The 18,716-nt window shown below is 35.8% G+C and overlaps 1 protein-coding gene across 1 annotated transcript in view; it reads left to right on the top strand.

The window, feature by feature from the left end:
• The window catches only part of MYT1L (myelin transcription factor 1 like), a 295,677-nt gene that overhangs the window by 230,541 nt on the left and 46,420 nt on the right, over positions 1-18,716 (top strand). The window contains exons 12-15 of the mRNA XM_083857754.1: positions 3,632-3,879; positions 6,135-6,371; positions 8,061-8,182; positions 9,109-9,177. Coding sequence (XP_083713880.1) covers positions 3,632-3,879; positions 6,135-6,371; positions 8,061-8,182; positions 9,109-9,177 — 676 coding nt within the window. The remainder of the gene's footprint in view (positions 1-3,631; positions 3,880-6,134; positions 6,372-8,060; positions 8,183-9,108; positions 9,178-18,716) is intronic.

The following is an 18,716-nucleotide window of genomic DNA, read 5'->3' as shown; positions in this document are numbered from 1 at the left end:
CATGTATGTCAGTAAAGCATGTTTATATAACAGCAGATTCAGACTTCTGAAAAGTCACCCTGAAAAACCCAAAAGTACGTCTAAAGCTCTGGAGGGAATGTGCAGGTAAACAGTGCTTTAGTTCTGACTGTCTGAGAGAAGTAGTCTTAAGGAAATGAAAAATCAGTAGCTTCACATCTCAATTCTTTTTTAATTGTCAGCTAGTACAGTATTTTCATCATCAGAGAAAAGGATTATATCTTCAGTAAGTGCACAGTTGGGAGTGACATGAACATAAATAGCTCCTTTGAATTGTTTCCTTGATATTTTTTACCGTATGGTTTACTATAGAACAAACAGAAAATGTATACTTTGGATTGTTGGGTAGATTGATCTCATAATTCTTGAGAACTCTTTTTATTTTGGGGCTTGTTTTTCCTTTGAAACTAGTTGCATAGTGTATTGAATGCTGGGCTTATGGTATACAGCAGTAAAGATAAGTAAAGCTGGACACAGCAAGAAGCAGTGAGGCAACATTTCCAGTTGCTTGGGTGACAGCAGGAATTGTTGTCATCACACCAATAGGCATGGGTCGTTCTGTCAAAACACTGAAAAAAGGTTATGAGTGGGATTCATCTGGCCACATCCAGAGTTTTATAATGTCACCAACAGGTGAGTTTGGCACCCCTTCCAGATTCAAGAAGAGTAGATAATTCTCTGATTCGGTTGATCTTTTCCTGAAGTGCTTATTTAAAATTGGTCAAGTGAATCATGGACTGAAAGTTCCTATTTTTTCCACTGCCTGTATAGGAAGCCTATAATGACTAGGTCAGCTAGCTGAAATTAGGTGAGATTAATCTTTTATTGTGCAAGTCAGAAAAAGTGTTGAAACTGTAATTAATTTACTAAAACATTCAGTATTTAGACCATACTGGGGATGAAGGTGCCTGGGCAGAACTGAATTCCCCTCCAAATACCTTCCTTTTGTCTTTTTCTGTTTGGGATCACTCCCATTCCCCCATTTTTACTTAGTAAGAGAAGCCTTTAGACTTTGAGAGGTTCTTTGTAATCAGCCCCTCTCCACCCTCCACCCCCCCGCCCCTCCGCCCCCAGCATATCTGATGGAAGCCCAGTTTGGGTATGCAGCTGGTTAGACCTGTGTCTGTTTTTAATGGGGAAGGTGTTCTTCACATTTGGTTCCACTCTGGATTACAAAGCATAGGTGGACTGCAGAGCTTTGTAAACCTGGTGCCACAGGGGTGGGCATTGTATCAAGCACATCAGTCTGGTATTGAAACAGTGCAGCTTTCCTTTCGTTAGTGAACAAATTGATTTGATTAATTATAAATTGGTGATCTTTGTTTCTCCTGAAAAGCTAATGTGAAATGAACAGTCTGGGTTATGTGACTTATCTTCAAATGTACAGCTGCAGTAAAGTTAAGATAACCATGGCCATTTCTCTCTAAGTAAGTTTTGCTTAAATTATTGGTAATCTGAAAGCTAATAATTGTGTAGCATGCTTATAGCACTTTACATCTGCAAAGTGTTTTACAAGTGAATCACAACACAACTAAATTTTAGAAGCAACTTTCTGTTTATAGAAAAAATGAATTCAAGGGATAATGTAGTTTGACCAAGGCCACAGAGGAGTCCGTATCAGAGTCTGCATGAGTTTCTGATGGTTAGTCCTATGTATAAAAGCTGACTCTTTCCTTCCCTCACTTTAACACACATTCTCATATATATACATATATATAATTTCCCATGTAATATGTCTCTTATGTCTGTCTAAATGTGACCTGCCATAACAAGACTAACATATTCTGAAAATGACAAAATTCTTATTTGTTCCTATGATTTTTGAAAGATACTTCTAATTTGACAAGTTCAGTGGTACAGGGTGCTTGCTGTGTTAGCATAACACAGTAGAAACTGAATTATTCAATTATTTGCTTCCTTAAGTATAGAAAAATTCTTGTGTGTCTTGGATACTGTAACAAAGTAACAATGGATAAATGCTAGATTTTTAATGACCACCACTGACTACTATATTAATAATGAAACTCTCAAGGAACAGTTCACAACTTTATTATTAGTGGATAGCCTGCTAGTGTAGTGCTACTCTGTGTTCAAAACAAAAAAAATGTGATGAATGTTTAGCATTCACTTCACTTAAAAAAAAATCACACCCTGTGCATTATGTGGCTTTCCTGAGAAAATTCCATCTGTTATGATTTAAGTGAAACACTATTTCCTTTGCAGTAAAAGTAATGCCATGTTTTTTTCAGTTTTTTAGAGAAAGGAAGATGACATAAGCTCTAGCAGAGACATTTTGCTTTCATATTCTTCTTTTGAACCCTGCCTGCCTACCAAAGCAGCCCATGGTTCACAAATGGGCTGTGCTCATGGGAGCAGATTATTGTATGTATGTCTGTTCAGACAAATACAACTGAGGAGCCTGGCATTTAAATGGAGCCCATCACGGAAGAGCTCTGTCTAGGGCCTGACCTTTTTTGTATTGCTCTCTAATCAGCATGCTAGTTGGTTATTGTTACACTGTGCTATAAGGTATGATCTCTGCAGTATACATTTCCATCTTAAGGGGAAGTAGTTGCTGTAATATGCATGGATGTATCCTCTGACCTTGACTTTTATTTTTTTCTGAAAATACATAAACTTCTACATTTTGGATACGAGCTCACACTTTCTTGCATTTTTATAAACACTTTTAAAACAGCTCATCTGGGAAGAGGGTTGGAGAAATAAGTGGGCTAACAGGGCTGCTTTCCCTTACTGCTGTAATACCTTTGGCTGCAAGAAGCATTATTTAAAAGCAGCAACAGTGCTGCCTCATGTTTAGATAGGCTGGACATGAGCACTGTCAGTGCTTTGGCTCTTCTGTGACCACTTGTGCCTTGTGTCAGTCAGAGCACATCTGGCCTGCAGTGGGAGCAGGGAGGGCTGTCTTTCGTCCTGTTGGCTTTATGAAGAGTAGTAGGTGCTCAGGTTGTTTGAAGGGGGAGCGGGGGATTTTTCACTTGTTCCTGTTGCCATTTAAACAGCCATTGCTTCTGCCCCTGTGCAAGTGCCATATTATTTCTGCCATAATATTTGCCTGTGGTATAGGAGGAAATAAAGCTTTTAGGAAGCATGAGGTGTTTGAGGACATATGGGTGGTGCTGTGGCTCAGAGGCCAAGCTTATCAGCCGTCCAGTTACTCTGGGGAGTTCTAGGCCTTAAACTAACAGCTCCTCTTGTAAATAAGGGAAGGTCCCATAGTGTTACATTGCCCGTCATTAATAATAATGAATGAGCTGAGCAGATTGTACCTTCTGTCTGACTATATATGTGGGGTAAAAGCAGTGTTTCTGTGTTTTTATTGTTTTATAAATCCAGCCTGTTTGTCAGAACAATTCATGATCATGTCATGCAGATTTTTTCAGGAGGTTATTTCATATGATCTCACACATGTAGCATATATAACTCACAGACAGAAATCAAGAAATACAGCCATCATTCTTATTGCGGGCTTTTTTTTTGGCATTGGTTACTGTTCCTCATTATAAATTTCACCTCCAGCAGTTTGTTTTCCTCTTCACTTATGCAGAATGCTCCTTCTTTTGAGTCATCCTTGTCATATTTCTTCCCACAGCTAAACGCTACTGTAAGAATTCAAGTCCAACCAGCAGCACAACAAGCAGTTATGCCCCTAGCAGCAGCAGCAATATGAGTTGTGGTGGAGGCAGCAGTGCCAGCAGTACCTGCAGCAAGAGCAGCTTTGACTATACTCATGACATGGAGGCAGCACACATGGCTGCTACTGCTATTCTGAATCTCTCCACCCGCTGCAGGGAGATGCCTCAGAACCTCTCCACTAAGCCTCAGGATCTCTGTGCAAGGGTAAAAATAAGTAAATCTGTTTGTTGATGAAATTTCTCTTAACTGTACTTGCTCTGTGGCCCTGATTAAGAGAAAAGCTTTAGTACATCTTGCCTTTTTTTCCCTCAAAATTAACATAATCTGGCAGCTCTACTAAAGCAGGGATGAAAAAAAAGAAAGATACAAATTACTCACAAGTAAATCATGATGCTTTTATAAACTAATGATACAGATACCATTTACTCCTTTATTTGTCTCTTATTATAATTATAAAAGACATTTGAATTGCTCAAGTGGTATTAACTTCACTACTGTTTGGGTATTGGTTTTTTTGCAAAGTACAGTATGGTTTATACATTTGGCAAAAGGACTAAGATTTAACTCTGCATTTTCATTTAGAAGTCATGAATGGGACCTAAGCTTGTAAGATTTCTCTTGTGCAGAGAAATCTGTGGTGCTGTATGTTACAATTTCTTGCCTGTCTGTGACACTGCAGTTCTTAAGTGAATGCATATTACATTTGAAATGAACAAAGCCTCCAGTATAGGTGACTTAAAATGTGCATAACAGTCTTGCAGAGTGACTGATGTTCTGTATGTTCATAGAGCCTCAATATATTATAAAATGGACATACAGATACAAATAAAAGCTTTTGTCATTAAACTTTCCATATTAGGAAAAAACCAGTGCACTATTAACATTCGTTAACAATTTAGGAGATTTCACTTTTAACTTTAAAGTTTTGGCTCTTATAGCTCTACAAAAATAAGTATTTAGCATGAACAAGCAGAAAAGAGTGCCGCTTACAGGAGACCACTAGATGGCTGAGCAGACAGATGCAGTGCAGAGGAGACATTTTTATTGTGCTTGTAGAGAGATTTTGAGCTGGCAGACATGTTCTGTTCTACTCCTATAGACAAAGCTTTGCTTTCCCTTATTGTGAAAACTGCCTTATGTTATGATCATTCATAACAAACTAAACCTGTAGCAGTATTAGAAATAATCATGCTCTAAGCCAGAATGGAATTCGTTTTCAAATGCTGCTTTTTATATTAATTTATTTAATACAGTTTAAGAGGGAAATCTCTTTCTGGCATGTAAATAAGTGCAGTTCTTCTCTACTCAGTGGGATGGGAGAAGTTGGAATACAATGCTAAAAATCTTTTGCATCTAAGCTAGAAAGGGCCTCTTTCCTAATGTGTCCCTATATTGCGACTGAAGGAATGAGTCTGAGGAGATAAACAAATACTTTCTAAATTAAATTAGCTGGATAGCAGCAATTAGATATAAGCTCTAACAAAAGGCAGTAATTCAGAAAGAGAGATTTGCATTCACAGTGGTTTCCTGCAGCTCTGTTGTTACTCAAGAGGAAAGGAAGTCACCAAATATACAAAGAGTCAGTCAGATTCACATTTGTTTTGAAACCAAATTTCTCATGGAACACATCATTTTTGGAAAGCTGAGGGATTCTCTATGGGCATTTTTATCTTATCTGTCCTTAATTTTTAAATTTCATGTTCATTGTAAGATATCTAATTTCTCCTTATTTAATATAATAGACAACACTTGTTTGTTTCTGTAAAAAAGCTCCATACTTGTCCTATTTTCCACAGTACCAGTACAGAAATTGGCGCAAATTACTATCAGGATAGATACATGAATTGTTAATATGTGTTCATCTTCAGGGAAGGAGCTGTGAAACTTAAATGCATTTCCTCATTGACAAATGGTGTCCAAAAGGACTTCTTTTGGTACCCTACCTCCCTGTTTAATTTTCTGACATTACCTATTCAAGTATTGACTGCTAATATAAAAGAAAAAAGTAACAAAGATTGTTTGATATTAGCTGGTTTTTGTTTCTCTAATCACCCAGACAGTTGCTAGGACTGAAAACAAGAATTATGCAGATGTTACTTCACAGGTTACTTCACCTGTCACAGAATGAATCAAGAGCATAAAGACAATGGCACAAAAATACATTTAGAGCTTTCTCCGTTATATATCAGATTTTACACCTATGTGCTGGGTGGCAGGAGGGGTATTGAAGACTCTCCCCTTTCCCCCAAACATCAAATTAGCCATTCAGGAAGAAATCTACTTTAACAGCATTAATGTTGTGTAACAGCATCATGCTATGTGTAGGAGGGGGCTCAATGCTTACAATCTATACAGGAATGGAAAAGCGTTTTATCATTCTGCTAGGCAATCAGATTGAAGAAGAGGTAGCAGTTTGCCAGGGTGAAGCTGAATTAACAATATTTTTCTTATTTTGACAGAATCCTGATATGGAAGTCGATGAAAATGGGACATTGGATCTGAGCATGAACAAGCAGAGGCAGCGAGATGGTTGCTGCACCATTTTGACCCCACTGGAGCCAATGTCCCCACAACGACAAGCCGTGATGAACAACCGGTGTTACCAACTGAACGAGGGTGACTGCTGGGACTTGCCAGTGGACTACACTAAAATGAAGCCAAGTAGGATAGATGAAGATGATTCCAAAGAGATTAATGTATGTCTTTTTCATCTGTATAGTTCTTGTTGCAGTCTAATTTTGGTAATTCCTTAATTTTCTGAAATTTGGAGGGAAATAGGAAGCAAAATAAGTATGTGACAAAACTGGTGATTTTCTACAAAAAGCACTTCTCTGCTGGTTAAGCTTTAGGACTAAATCATGCTGGCACACATCTGATCTGTGACTAAGTTCCATTAGACAACATTTGAACCATGAATCTGAATCATGTTTTCTAACAGCATCATCTTGTTAACAAATATTTTCTGCAGTAAAGATGTTTTGCTATATCCAGATTACGTTACTCTGTATGGGCAAGTTGACATAACTGTGCAATACTGGGATAATCAGCTCTGAAGACAATATATTCTCCTGAATTTGAAAACCATAAATGATGTGCTGAGTATTTGAAAGCATGTATTACTTAGAAATCAATTTAAACAAAGCAGCAGAGTGTAGTGTAAACTTTCAACTATTTCAACTAATCTTCTAGATTACTTATATGCTCTTGATAGGTTCTGTGTAAGGGCCTGTATTAATGAAGTACTTTCTTTCAAGAATACAAAGAAGGGATATAAGAAATCAGTGTTACTTTTCTACTTATGATACCAAGACAGCAGAAAAACCCTTTAAACAGAAGAGGCAAATAAAGAAAATATGTCAGTGAATTTTTATTACTTTTCAAAACAGAATAGAAAGGACACTGAAGAGGTCTGTTGACAAGGCTCAGTGCTGCTGCTTTTTTCTGTCAGGATTTTTCTTAAAATCCTGCATTCAATTCAATTTAGTTTTTTGAGGACTTCGAGATTGATTTTTTTTTTGGTTTATAGCCAAAAATTTGGCTAATAATTTGTGTGTAGCACATATCTTGCCAATTTTAATTAAACCATAAAACTATCCTCAGTATCTTTGAAATATGTAACAAAGTGGCATTTTCACTAGATATCCTGAATGCATTCTAGCTTTGGTGATACAGTTTTGCTATTAATTTCACTGAAGTTGGCAGGAAATCTGTCACTATCAAGGAAATGAGGTAAAGCAGCGTTTTTTTCTCAGAATAAGAACTCCCTACTTGTACTATGTTGTTTATAGCACCATCTGCAGGAATCCCTGAATTCCTGCATTCAGCTACTGCATTCCTGAAATAGATGGGTTTGAATTTCTGAACATCACTAAAGTTAATTGCAAATTATATCATTCTGTCTTGCCAGACAGATCCATTGAGACTGGTCCCAGACTGACCTTCTGTGTGTAGATGTTAAGACTGCTTCTTTTTCATCTTTGAGATGTTCTAAATCCTTGAAAATGCTATTTAAGATGGCTTTTTGATGCATAAGATACTGCATTTAGTCACCTTTTTTGCCTTTCCTCTGTTTTGCAATGACTTTAGGGAAAAGACTTGAGTCTTTAGAGAAAAATAATATGGCAGCTATAGAAAAAGCTGGAGTTTTTCCTTTTTGTTTTTCTTGTTTAAAAAAATTACATATTTCATTTATGGTGAAGTCTTCATCAAAATATTCAAATCTTATTCAAAAGTTTAGTACATGAAAGAATATAAAATAATTTCATAAATTTTCTCTGTCAGAATAGGATAAGAAAGAAATACCATCTGATGACTCTGCTTTGCATTATTTTGTGTAAATTGTGACCTTATCTAGCTGGAATTAATGTGTATATATTTGCCTATAGCCGGAAGATTTGGATCCTTTCCAAGAGGCACTTGAAGAAAGAAGGTATCCTGGTGAAGTTACAATCCCAAGTCCTAAACCCAAATACCCTCAATGCAAAGAGAGCAAAAAGGATTTAATAACGTAAGCATAATGTGAGGTGAAATTATTTATCTCCTTTTAACTTTTTCTCTCTTTGTCTTTTTTTAAACCAACGAATACATATACGCCTTGCAGTATGAGCATGCAACATTTGCAGCATATAAATGTTTCAAACTGCCAGTTAAGTAAAGTGATAAGCTAATGTGTATTTGCTTGTTCTTAATGATGCTATATTGTATTGAGACGCCATTTTCATTTAAACCTGTTCATTTTGCAGCTTTTCGATTAGGATGCTTAAAACCCCTTGCAGTCATTGCAGCTAAACTGGAAACAATGAAACTTTTAAAAGTTTTTTTTTAAACATACTTACTATTTTGGCTGTTTTTGTTTTTGTTTGGTGGCAGATGTCCAACACCAGGGTGTGATGGGAGTGGTCATGTGACTGGTAATTACGCCTCACATAGAAGGTGTGACTTCATTTTTTTCATGGTGGATTCTGTCTTTTCAATTTATTGTTTTCAGCTTACCTCAACAATGCTGTCAAAGTAAAACGTTGAACTATGTGTTAACCCTTTGAGTAATACATGTTGATCTTAAAAGCATGCTAATTTGTGTGTTGTATAAACGTCTTTTATTTTTAAATAGATTACTAAAATTTCCAAAGTATTCCTTAAGCATTGAAGTAGTTAACCCAGGAATCTCCAATATTTTTGTTATATTTTTCTAGTTCATAGAGAAAGAAAGAAACAAACAAACAAGAACATTTACAATATGTAATTTTGGAAGTAATATTGATAACTGAATATATTCAGAGGGTTAACTATATTACAGAATTCAATATTACAGCACTTGCCCCATCGCTTTTCTGCATTACAAACTTTTACTTTTAATTTTTATGTTGTGTTTGTTTGGGAGTGTTCAGGTAATGAGAAGATTAACATACTTGTATGTCCTGCCATGTCTTACAGTTTATCTGGCTGTCCCTTGGCTGACAAAAGCATTCGGAGTATGCTGGCCACAAGCTCACAAGAACTCAAGTAAGACATAAAGAACAAATATTTTTTATATAAATATTTATTTAACCACAAATTGTGTAAAGTTGTGTCAGAAATTAGAAATGCTGTCTGGAGAGCTGCTGCAGAAGGGGTTGATCCTGCTTGAAACGTGCACTGAAGTCTCTAGAAATTCCATACAGGAGGGCTCTGTACATAAGTCTGTTGACCTAGTATGTCCTTTTGTGTGTCCATTAGGTGACAGGGATGGACAAAAGACAGAAGTTCTGGAATTACATCTTAATGTTTGAATTCCTATTCAATTTTTTTTCTGAACTTTGAGTTTGCTAGTTAGAACAGAAAATTCCCATACAATTAGACTGATGAAACACTTCTGATTACACAAGCAGTAAAGCACTGCAGTTTCTGAGACACTGTTGGAGGGAAAACAATTTGTTTTTCTCAAATGCTTGCATAATTTTTCCCAGGTTTGTATCATTGCTACCAGCCTAATGCATTTTCTCGTGTGACTATGTTTTTTAATGTTTACTTAGTATCCCCTGCTTAAAATGAGTTCTTCACCATTCCTTTCAGTTCTTTGGAGTAACAATTTTGACCAATGAACGTTAGAGAATCATGAGACTTAGCTTTGATCTGTCTTCCTACACATATGCTCTGCTGCAACTCTCTGTGTAGAAGCATTTATTAGTGCTATGACAGGGCAGTGCTCCTGAGCTGGTAATTTGGTTAAGATGGAAAAATGTTCACAAAAAATAAGGAAAATTCGATAGGGAAAGTATGAATGGACACCTTATGCTGCCATACTGCTTAGCAGTATTCTCTTTACATTTCTTTACATTTCTTGAGTTCAGTACATACATTTATTAAAAATACCAGACAACTCTTGATGTGAACTGTGGGCAAAATAAGAAAACAAGCATGAGAAAACTGCTGGAGTAAGGTTGCTCTCTAGTTTTACCTAATCTAGTTGCTAGAAGTAAACAATACATGCAAAATTTACATCTGATTTCCCACAAAGTAAAAAAAAATATTTTGAAACTATTAGTTTAACTCATGCTGATATATGCTGCCAGAAGAATATATGATGTGCAAAAGGGGATGTAAATGAGATCAGGGAAAACATTTAAGTATAGGAAGAAAAAGATGTGCACCTCAGAGAAACTCAGATTTGGACCTGGATTTTGGGTTGGGATGGGTCAAATGGTAGAAGTTTGAGGAAATGCGAATGCATAAGCAAAACACAGTCAAGACTCTTGAGGCAGCATGAATATTTTAAGCAAATACTTTGCTGTTTTATCCCTTTATAAGGTTTCTACTTATCTTAGGAAGCTATTTCTGAATTACTTCATATCCTCTGCTTTTCTCAAGCATCTGCAGTCAAAGCTGCCTGGTGAAAACCAGGAAGAAAAAAATCCCAAAACACCTTAAACTTGGGATCCCATTTCTATGTCACACCACTCTCTCTACTTATTTCAAGCTTTTCCTAAGCAAAAGCAAGATTAAGTTAAAGTAATATTTTCAGATTTAAGATCTATTATTTATTATTTATTAGCATAAATTATTAATTTAGCAGTATCATTACATCAGTTGTACACAAAAAACTGTTAAGTTTCAAAATTACAGAATTTTAAGCAGGCTTACTTAACTCAGTTATCTTTTGTATTTGCACTATTTGGCAAATCTTTGTTTTCTGATCATATATTTTTCTGCAGGATAACAAAGTAAATCATTGCACAGGGCAGATAGTAATCATTGCATAAGCAACTAATTAATTTCTTCTCTTTTCCTTTATTATCCCATGTGAGGCTCTGTCTGTTATTCACTCTGGTTTTCTCAAACTGCCCTCTGAAGATAGGCCTATTAATTCATTCACACATTTGTCACTACCATCACATCTGAGTGTTTCCTAATTAATTTAGTTATAAAAGAATTCTTTTTTTTCATCTGCAGTTATATTCTGAACTCAATATGGTATTATCCTCATTTCAAACCAGAAAAAATAGGTATATAATTTTGATTGCTCAGTTGGATACTTTTAGGATTCAGTTTGTCAGTTCTTCACATTGTAGAGAACTGTATATGTTCAAATCCTTGAATTTGCTTGGTGTTATGAGAATTTAGCAAATCTGTGTAATGTAGTTGATCCTTTGTGAAAGGGATGAACTCTGCAGAAAAAGAAGGAAAGTCTAGATCCAGAGCAGCCACACTGTCCTTTCTCCTAACCCAAAACACTTATCAGTCCCAGGTTCCACTTGGCCCATTTACTCTGTCCTGTTTTTCTTCATCATTTTTTCTGCGTTGTTCCCTGTCTCAAGCTCCCTTGTCTGATCACCCAATCTCCTGCCTCCATCACATTTATATTTTTATTGTCCTCTGTCTCTACATCCTGTGAAGTTGGTACAGAGACAGAAATAAAGCATCTTAGCATTTCCCACATATATTTGAAAGCAAGGAAGTAGGAGTCCTATGGATGGCAACATCCTTTATACAGCTCTCATTTATGCTCTTGTTCTCTACTTAAGATGGAAGAAGATGTGATCATGTAAATGTAACGTGCATTCACAAAGCAGCTAAACCAAAGCTACATAAGAGAATTTGATTTTGAAATTTTTGAACTGTGAAGTACTTCATTTACATCTGTTATATTTCTGTGTGTGAGGTCTGGGAGTATAATTTCCTTGTTTCTAAAACAAGGAAGCAGAAGCTGAAAAGGAGCAGAAATTCCATAGTAAGGGATACTACTGGCCATCTGTCAGGCCACCAGCCACCATGGAAAATTTTGGTGTCTGCTCCATAGCCTGGGCTGCTGTTGTAGACAACAGCCGTGGAAGCTTTAGTGTTCTGCATGGACTGGCACCAGGAGGAGATGGGGGACATTTCTGGGATGTTTCACACATATTTGCTGACAGCAGAAGAGTAGTGAGAATCAGTAACCTTGGCTCCTGCCCTAGGCTGTAGAGGGAAATGTATACACATTTTTTACCTATAATCCGAGCTGGGATCCCTTCTGTCCTGTCCCTACCAATCTGTACTGTTGTCATCTCTTCTTCATCTTTTATTCCTTGTTCAGGTTTTCAGTGTAGTTTTTTCCATTCTTCCATAAAGATTTCAACCTTTGTAAAATTTTTGGCAAATACTTGTTTAATGTATAGGGTGCAGGAAACAATTGATAGTGTAGTAGAAGAACTAATAGAGCAGGGTAGGAATAATATTTCTGCATAATGTGGAAGGATCTAATACTTTTATGGCTTCACCATTTATTAAATATCACACGTGCTGGTAAAGCCTTCATATCACATTTTACTGATACACGATCTCTTTGCGTGTGTTTTACAATACATGCAAATAATGTATAATGCAGCTTTCTAACTGGAATTTTGCTAAAATACTGATTTTTTTTTTATTCCCAACTAAAATATAAAATAGCAGACACTTCAAATAATATTCATTAATAGTATCAGTCATATAATATTCACAATCAAAATAATATAAGAATCCTAAAAGGCTAGTGAAATGTTTATTTTGCTTAACAGTCATGCTTACTGTATTACCTTTTGGAAATTGTGGCTCCAAGATTCCATTACTCACATTTCCTGTCTCTCAGAATAATAATGTTGCAACTTTCAATTAAATTGTCCCATGGTCAGCATAATTATTCCTTATTGCCCATGTTTCTCATCTGTAAAGGTTCTTGCTCAGGTTTACCGTGCAAGTTGCACAATTTTTCATTTTCGCACAAAGGTCAAATAGAAAAGTGAGAGCCTTTGTGCATAGTTTGTCAGCAAACTAAAGCAGTTACAGCCTGGTCAGTGATCTCCAAATAACAGAACAGTATCTTCTGCTTTAATTCTCAGTTACTTATGCTGGGAAAAAAAATAAATAAAAAGGGGGGGAAAAAAGGGAGTTGACAGCTTCAAAGCTGTCTGAAGAAAGCAATATCTGGTAAGGAATCAAAGTTTTCCAGTATTAAGATTTTGGTTATAGTACTTCTGAAAAGCAACTAATTTTTAAAGGACATAGGAACACTATATTGATGAGTAAAGTTAACTATGATGGGAAACCAGTTAACAGCCCATCCAGTGGCAGCTACCAATATTAAAGTATTCAAAAATTGAATTCTGTGTGATCTTACCAAGGGGCTTTTTCTTATCAGTTTTCTTTATTTATTCCTTATCATAACAGGTTTTTCTAACAGTTACACTTACTTCCAAACTGTAATAACATTATGGAATTAATAATACTGCTAAAAACACATTTTGAAACACTTTAAATCTTACTCAAAACAAATTAAAAAAAACCTCAACAATCCAAAGCTAAAATTATTTATTGTTTTAAAAGGACATGTTTTGTTCTTCAGTAAATCAGTCCCAGCTAAAACACAGCTTACTGACTGTGAGAATTTCTAATCAGTGTCCTGTCAATGTGGGAACCTGATAACCCAGGTACCAGAGATTCCCAGAAAGTGACAAACTTATTTCTACTTAGTGTTGCTTTGATGTAAAGATAATCACAGTTTTACAAAGGCCATTGATTGATATATACATATATACGTATGCAAATGCATATATATATATGTATATACACACCCTTTATGTATAAACTAAGTGTTAGGTTGGTCTGCTGTGGAACTAAATATCCCATCCTCAACATCTGCCCCTGTTGTCTTGGGTCAACTTTCTGCCAGACAATTCCATTATTGCTTATTCTGAAGAATCTGATCCTCAGGAAGATTTGCATTTCAACCGGGTGCCTACAAGTTTGGGTACTTCTGATACTGTTGTAGTATGCCCAGTCCTTCAGTCCCAAAGCATCTGTGTGGATTTTCTTGTTTTCTATGGGGGACATCTTTTAATATTTCCTATGGAGGGGCAAGTGCAGTCTCCTTTCCCTCACTACAATGAAACTTGACAGCTTTTGTTTCCCACATCTCTTCTTAACTCTAAGTGAGGAGCTCAGTCTATTTTTGCATGTTCTCCACAGTAAAGTCAGATTTCTGTGCCTCCATCTTTTTTCTGTGTCATTCTGCCACAGTGATTTCCATATTATTAGTGATTTTCTACTCTTTCTCTTGACTTTCTTTCACTTATCTCCCTGTTCCTAGAGGTGTCACCCTGGCAGTTCACATAGAAAAGTGAATTTCTCCAAAGCTCCCCCTGTTAGCCATGATTCTTCTTGTAAAACAACTCCATGCAGTACAGTGTTTTGTGATAGAAAGGATATTCTTACCTCATGCTTCTAGGGAAACTCTTCTCTATTAATATATTATGATTTATTTTTACTGATGTGATTTTATTGCAATTTGCTCAGCAAAAATGGGGAAGAAGAGACAGCCTCCTAGACACTGAGAAGCTTCTGTTGTTTTTATTCTGATTAAGATATAAAATAAAATATTACTGAGAAAAAGTATTATTTTCCTCCTTACTGTAGTCATCTGATAAAAAAAAATGGGCCTTCTCCAAATACAAATTTAAAATGCAAAGAGAAAAATTATTATGATATATTATTAAAACACCACAGAAATATTTCACTCTTTAGATAGGCTAGCCACATTATTCTTGGACATTGACCAGTGCCTACACTATTTTAAACCTTGATAGCTCTCCCAATACACAGTCACTTTATGTACTCAAACCAGTTATTTCTGCAGAATTGTGTTTACCTGCTGGAGTGAATTCTCCACCTACATCCCATATTTTCCACTTGAGGTGTTTCTGATGTTCAGTTCCTAGATGTGCCTTTGTTATTTCATCTGCAAAGAAGTATTATACCTTGCCTTGCCTTCTCTTTCCCCACCTTTCCCTTCCCCTTTCCTGTTGAGATTACATCTGTCCTCTTATAAGAATGCAGCAAGCCTGAGACCCATTATATAGTTTTCACTCACTTTTATCTTGGAAAATTACTCTTTGTTGCAAGAAAAATGACCATTTCCATTCCTATTATCACTTTTTTGCTCCTGTTGTTTATGTCTTTTTTTTTCTACATGGAAACTTAATAGAAGTTGTCATTACAGTTTTTCTTGAATACTAAGGTTGTTGAGCCTAGTAAATAATCTTGTGTTAAGTTGAAATACTCCTTTGATGCTAAGTATTTATCCTTTGAATCTGCAGACACTTTTTGAAATTCCTTGATGCTTTAGCTAACTTTTGTATAGGAAATGTGATTGCAAGAACCAGATGTGATGTATTTGGAGAAATGCTAAAAAGTGCTTAAGTGAGTCATTTGTAATTGATAGTGTTTTATTAATTTATCTGCAATGTTGTGGTAAAAAAACAAACTGAACAAACTGTAGTTTTTTATGTGTTCTTAAATTGCAAGTTAGTGTGCTAGTCTAATTTAAATTATTAAAACAAAACCAAGGAACATAGATCCCCAATTATTAGTTCACCTATAAGGAATAATCTTCCCCATTTTGCTCAACAATCCTTGGGCCAAGTGAAATTAGGAATCTTATGTGGTTTCAGTGGGTTTTTTTTGCATTTTTGTTTCCTGTATTTATTGCAGATTTCCACTTGGATACCTTATCTTTGATGGCAGCATGCATGCCTGGCCAGAACAGAACACCTTGGGCTCTGTTCCTGCACTTCTCAATACTCAAATGGGCACTGTAGGTTATACCTAGCATTTCCAACCTCATGTTGTGTGGTGTTATGATAATGTCCTTTGTATAGAAACCCATCATCTGCAGCAACCTCATCTCTGTAGTCGCAATAAGTTTACATATGGAAGTGGCTGGGCTTTTTCTCTGTTAGAATAACTCATTCAGACTCTGGTAAGGTTGAGTCATTCCATTTTTCTCACTTAAGTTTGTCAACTTTTGTCTCTGAAATGGAAAACACTTGAGTTTTGTTTACATGAGACCCTTCATCATTGTTTTCATTATTCAGAGGTAGTCTTAAAAGCATGTATTCTCTAAAAAGCTCCTTAAAATATCAGTATACCAGTATCTCTGATGCTGTGAAATGTTCCATGCAGGCACAAAATTGCTTGCATGAAGCACCTTGCAGAATCAGAGCCTTAGTAAGTGGTAAATATTATGAAATGCTCTGAAATGAGAGGCTTCCTTTGCATAGTGGTATCTACAACAGCCAAACAGTTCATGGCCTGTTTCTTTATGTACTTAATTATTCAAAACAAAAGATAACAGTAGCTTGTATTTGGATTTGAATCAATATTTAAAACCATTTGCCACTCAGTAATTACCAAAATAGTCTCAATTCAGATAAACAGTCACTGAATTAGAGTAATTCTTTCAAAACAACCTGTATGACTTAAAGAGTCTAAACTTTGTTTTTAGAAGGAGTGTAAGTGGTGGGCATCCACATCCCTGCAACTTCTGTATGCCTAACTTTGAAATTGGAATTCAGTGTCTGCAATAACAACTTAGGCAGTTTTGAAGATACACTCTTTAGTTCCTAGCTCTTCACTAATCACCAAATATTTCAGTGTGAGTGTTTGTTTGATGGTTTATTTTAATTTTCAAAGCTTTTCTCTTGTCAGTCATTCTAGTGCCATACTGTGCAGTTTCTAAGCAACTATTCTGAGAGGAGCACTTAATTGTGATAAATTATAAATGAATTTGTTTAGCTATGTTAATATGCCCAATGAATCTCTCTAAGGCCTTCATGTCTTGGAGTTTTTTCATTTGTACAGTTGCCTCTGTCTTCCTTGGGTTTGGTCATACTTCTTTGTCATTGAACTTGTCCTACATAATTAATCTCATTCAGCCTGGCATTTGCTTGTAATCAATTCAAGGGTCTTTTCTTTGGCACAATTTGGTAATTGTGCAGATTGCCATTGTGGTGTTGATCATTTTTGCTTCAAATCAACAGATCATAACCAATTACTCATTCCATCCAGATCTGCAAAGATCTGCAACATGATGCTGTGGTATATCCCAAGTGCTGAGGCAATCCCCATGGGAAGTTGCATAAACTATACAGTTGCTAAAAGGGGAATTAAAAATGCAGTGGTTTACACTTTCTGTGTTTGGTCAGACTTGCCAAAACCCTTTAATATATATCCCAAAGAAAAGTAATTTTGTCACTTGAAGTCCTAAACATGATTCTCCAGATCCTCAGTTGGTGTAAATTAGCATAGCTCCACCGCCTTTGGAAGAGTTACGCTAAGATACAACAGTGATGATCTAGGCAGATGCCCTCAGCTACTCTCTTGGGCTAGCATTCATGTTTGTTTGCCTTATTTAAATCTTTTGAAGTTATAAAATTCCTTACATTATTTGGTTTCTTAAAATGGCCAGTTGCTAACTCGATTATGTGGTGTCTGTATCTGCACAGTAACATCTGATTTTGCCATGCAGTTAAGTTCATCCCTTTACTTTTATCTCAGTGCTATTGGGACTTTATGTGGCACACATTTTTTGCAGCACTGTAGTATCTATATCAATGTTTTATATCTCTAAAATATCCCATATCCCTCATAAACACCTCATTGTAATCTTCTTTTACAATATTTTTGTATTCCCAGTAAGTGGAATTTACATTTGCTCATCTGCATGTAAAAACTGCTCTTCTACCCTAACACACACAGAATTTCCACTGCTTCAAAGTCTGTTGATTTCTCTCCTTCCACAGATTACAGCACTGTGCTCTTTCAGCATGGCCTCAGTTGTATGAAACAGCCTTAAATTTTGAGGAGTACTTTACCGCTGGCCATCATTAGTTATTTTTGTATGCTTGACTGTGCTTGCACTGTACTCAGCTTCAGCAGTATATGTTTCCTGTAATAAGGAGGCAGAGGAGGACTGAAGTATAAGCACATTCCTATGATTAGGTATTATTTTTTAGACTGCAGGGAAAAAAGGAAAAAAGACAGACCCTTCAAAAAATGCATCTGAATAAATTATATTTAAGATGTAGTCTCCAGAGTTATAATATTGACAGAGTTTCATTTGAATAATGAACTGTAAAGCAGTCAGTCAGACTGATATTTAAAATGCCTTCTTCAGGCTTCAGAGTTAGTACATAGAGATGAACAGAACCTAGTTTCCAAATTTTCAGACTGCAAATTAATGAGAACATCATTATGAAAGCATATGATATGTTAAAAGAAATGTAATTTATTCAGAAGAGATTACATACCCAAGTATTTTTCTTCTATATTAAATAGGAAAAGAATCAAAACATACAGATGCAGTTTATAAGAAAACCAATCCTAGATTTTCTTTTATTTTTTTATGGTAGAGAACTATTTTTTTCTAGGCCAGTCTGGCATTTCTACATGGTGCACACCCAAAGTATTCTAAAGAACAATTACAAAATCACAACTTACTCCTTTTACCAGTAAAATTATGGGCCAAGGGTTTTTTGTTTTCTTGTATAAACTGATGATAGCTAAAAGAAATAAAATGACCCTGCATTAATTGCAATCTGTTGAATGCTGAATTAAGAGTTTAATAGGTAAAAAAATTCGTTTTTGACTCTCTGATTGGAATCCTTATTTCAGTAATGAATCAGACATGATGTCAGACAATAGGTGAAGAATAAAGAAAATCTTTATTTTTTTTTAAAATAATTGTATTTTTTTTTCTTTTTAATCCCGGAGTT

The sequence above is a fragment of the Zosterops lateralis genome (genome assembly GCF_965231275.1).
Source record: "Zosterops lateralis genome assembly, chromosome: 3".
Lineage (NCBI taxonomy): Eukaryota > Metazoa > Chordata > Aves > Passeriformes > Zosteropidae > Zosterops > Zosterops lateralis.
This window is presented reverse-complemented; position numbering and strand designations above follow the sequence as displayed.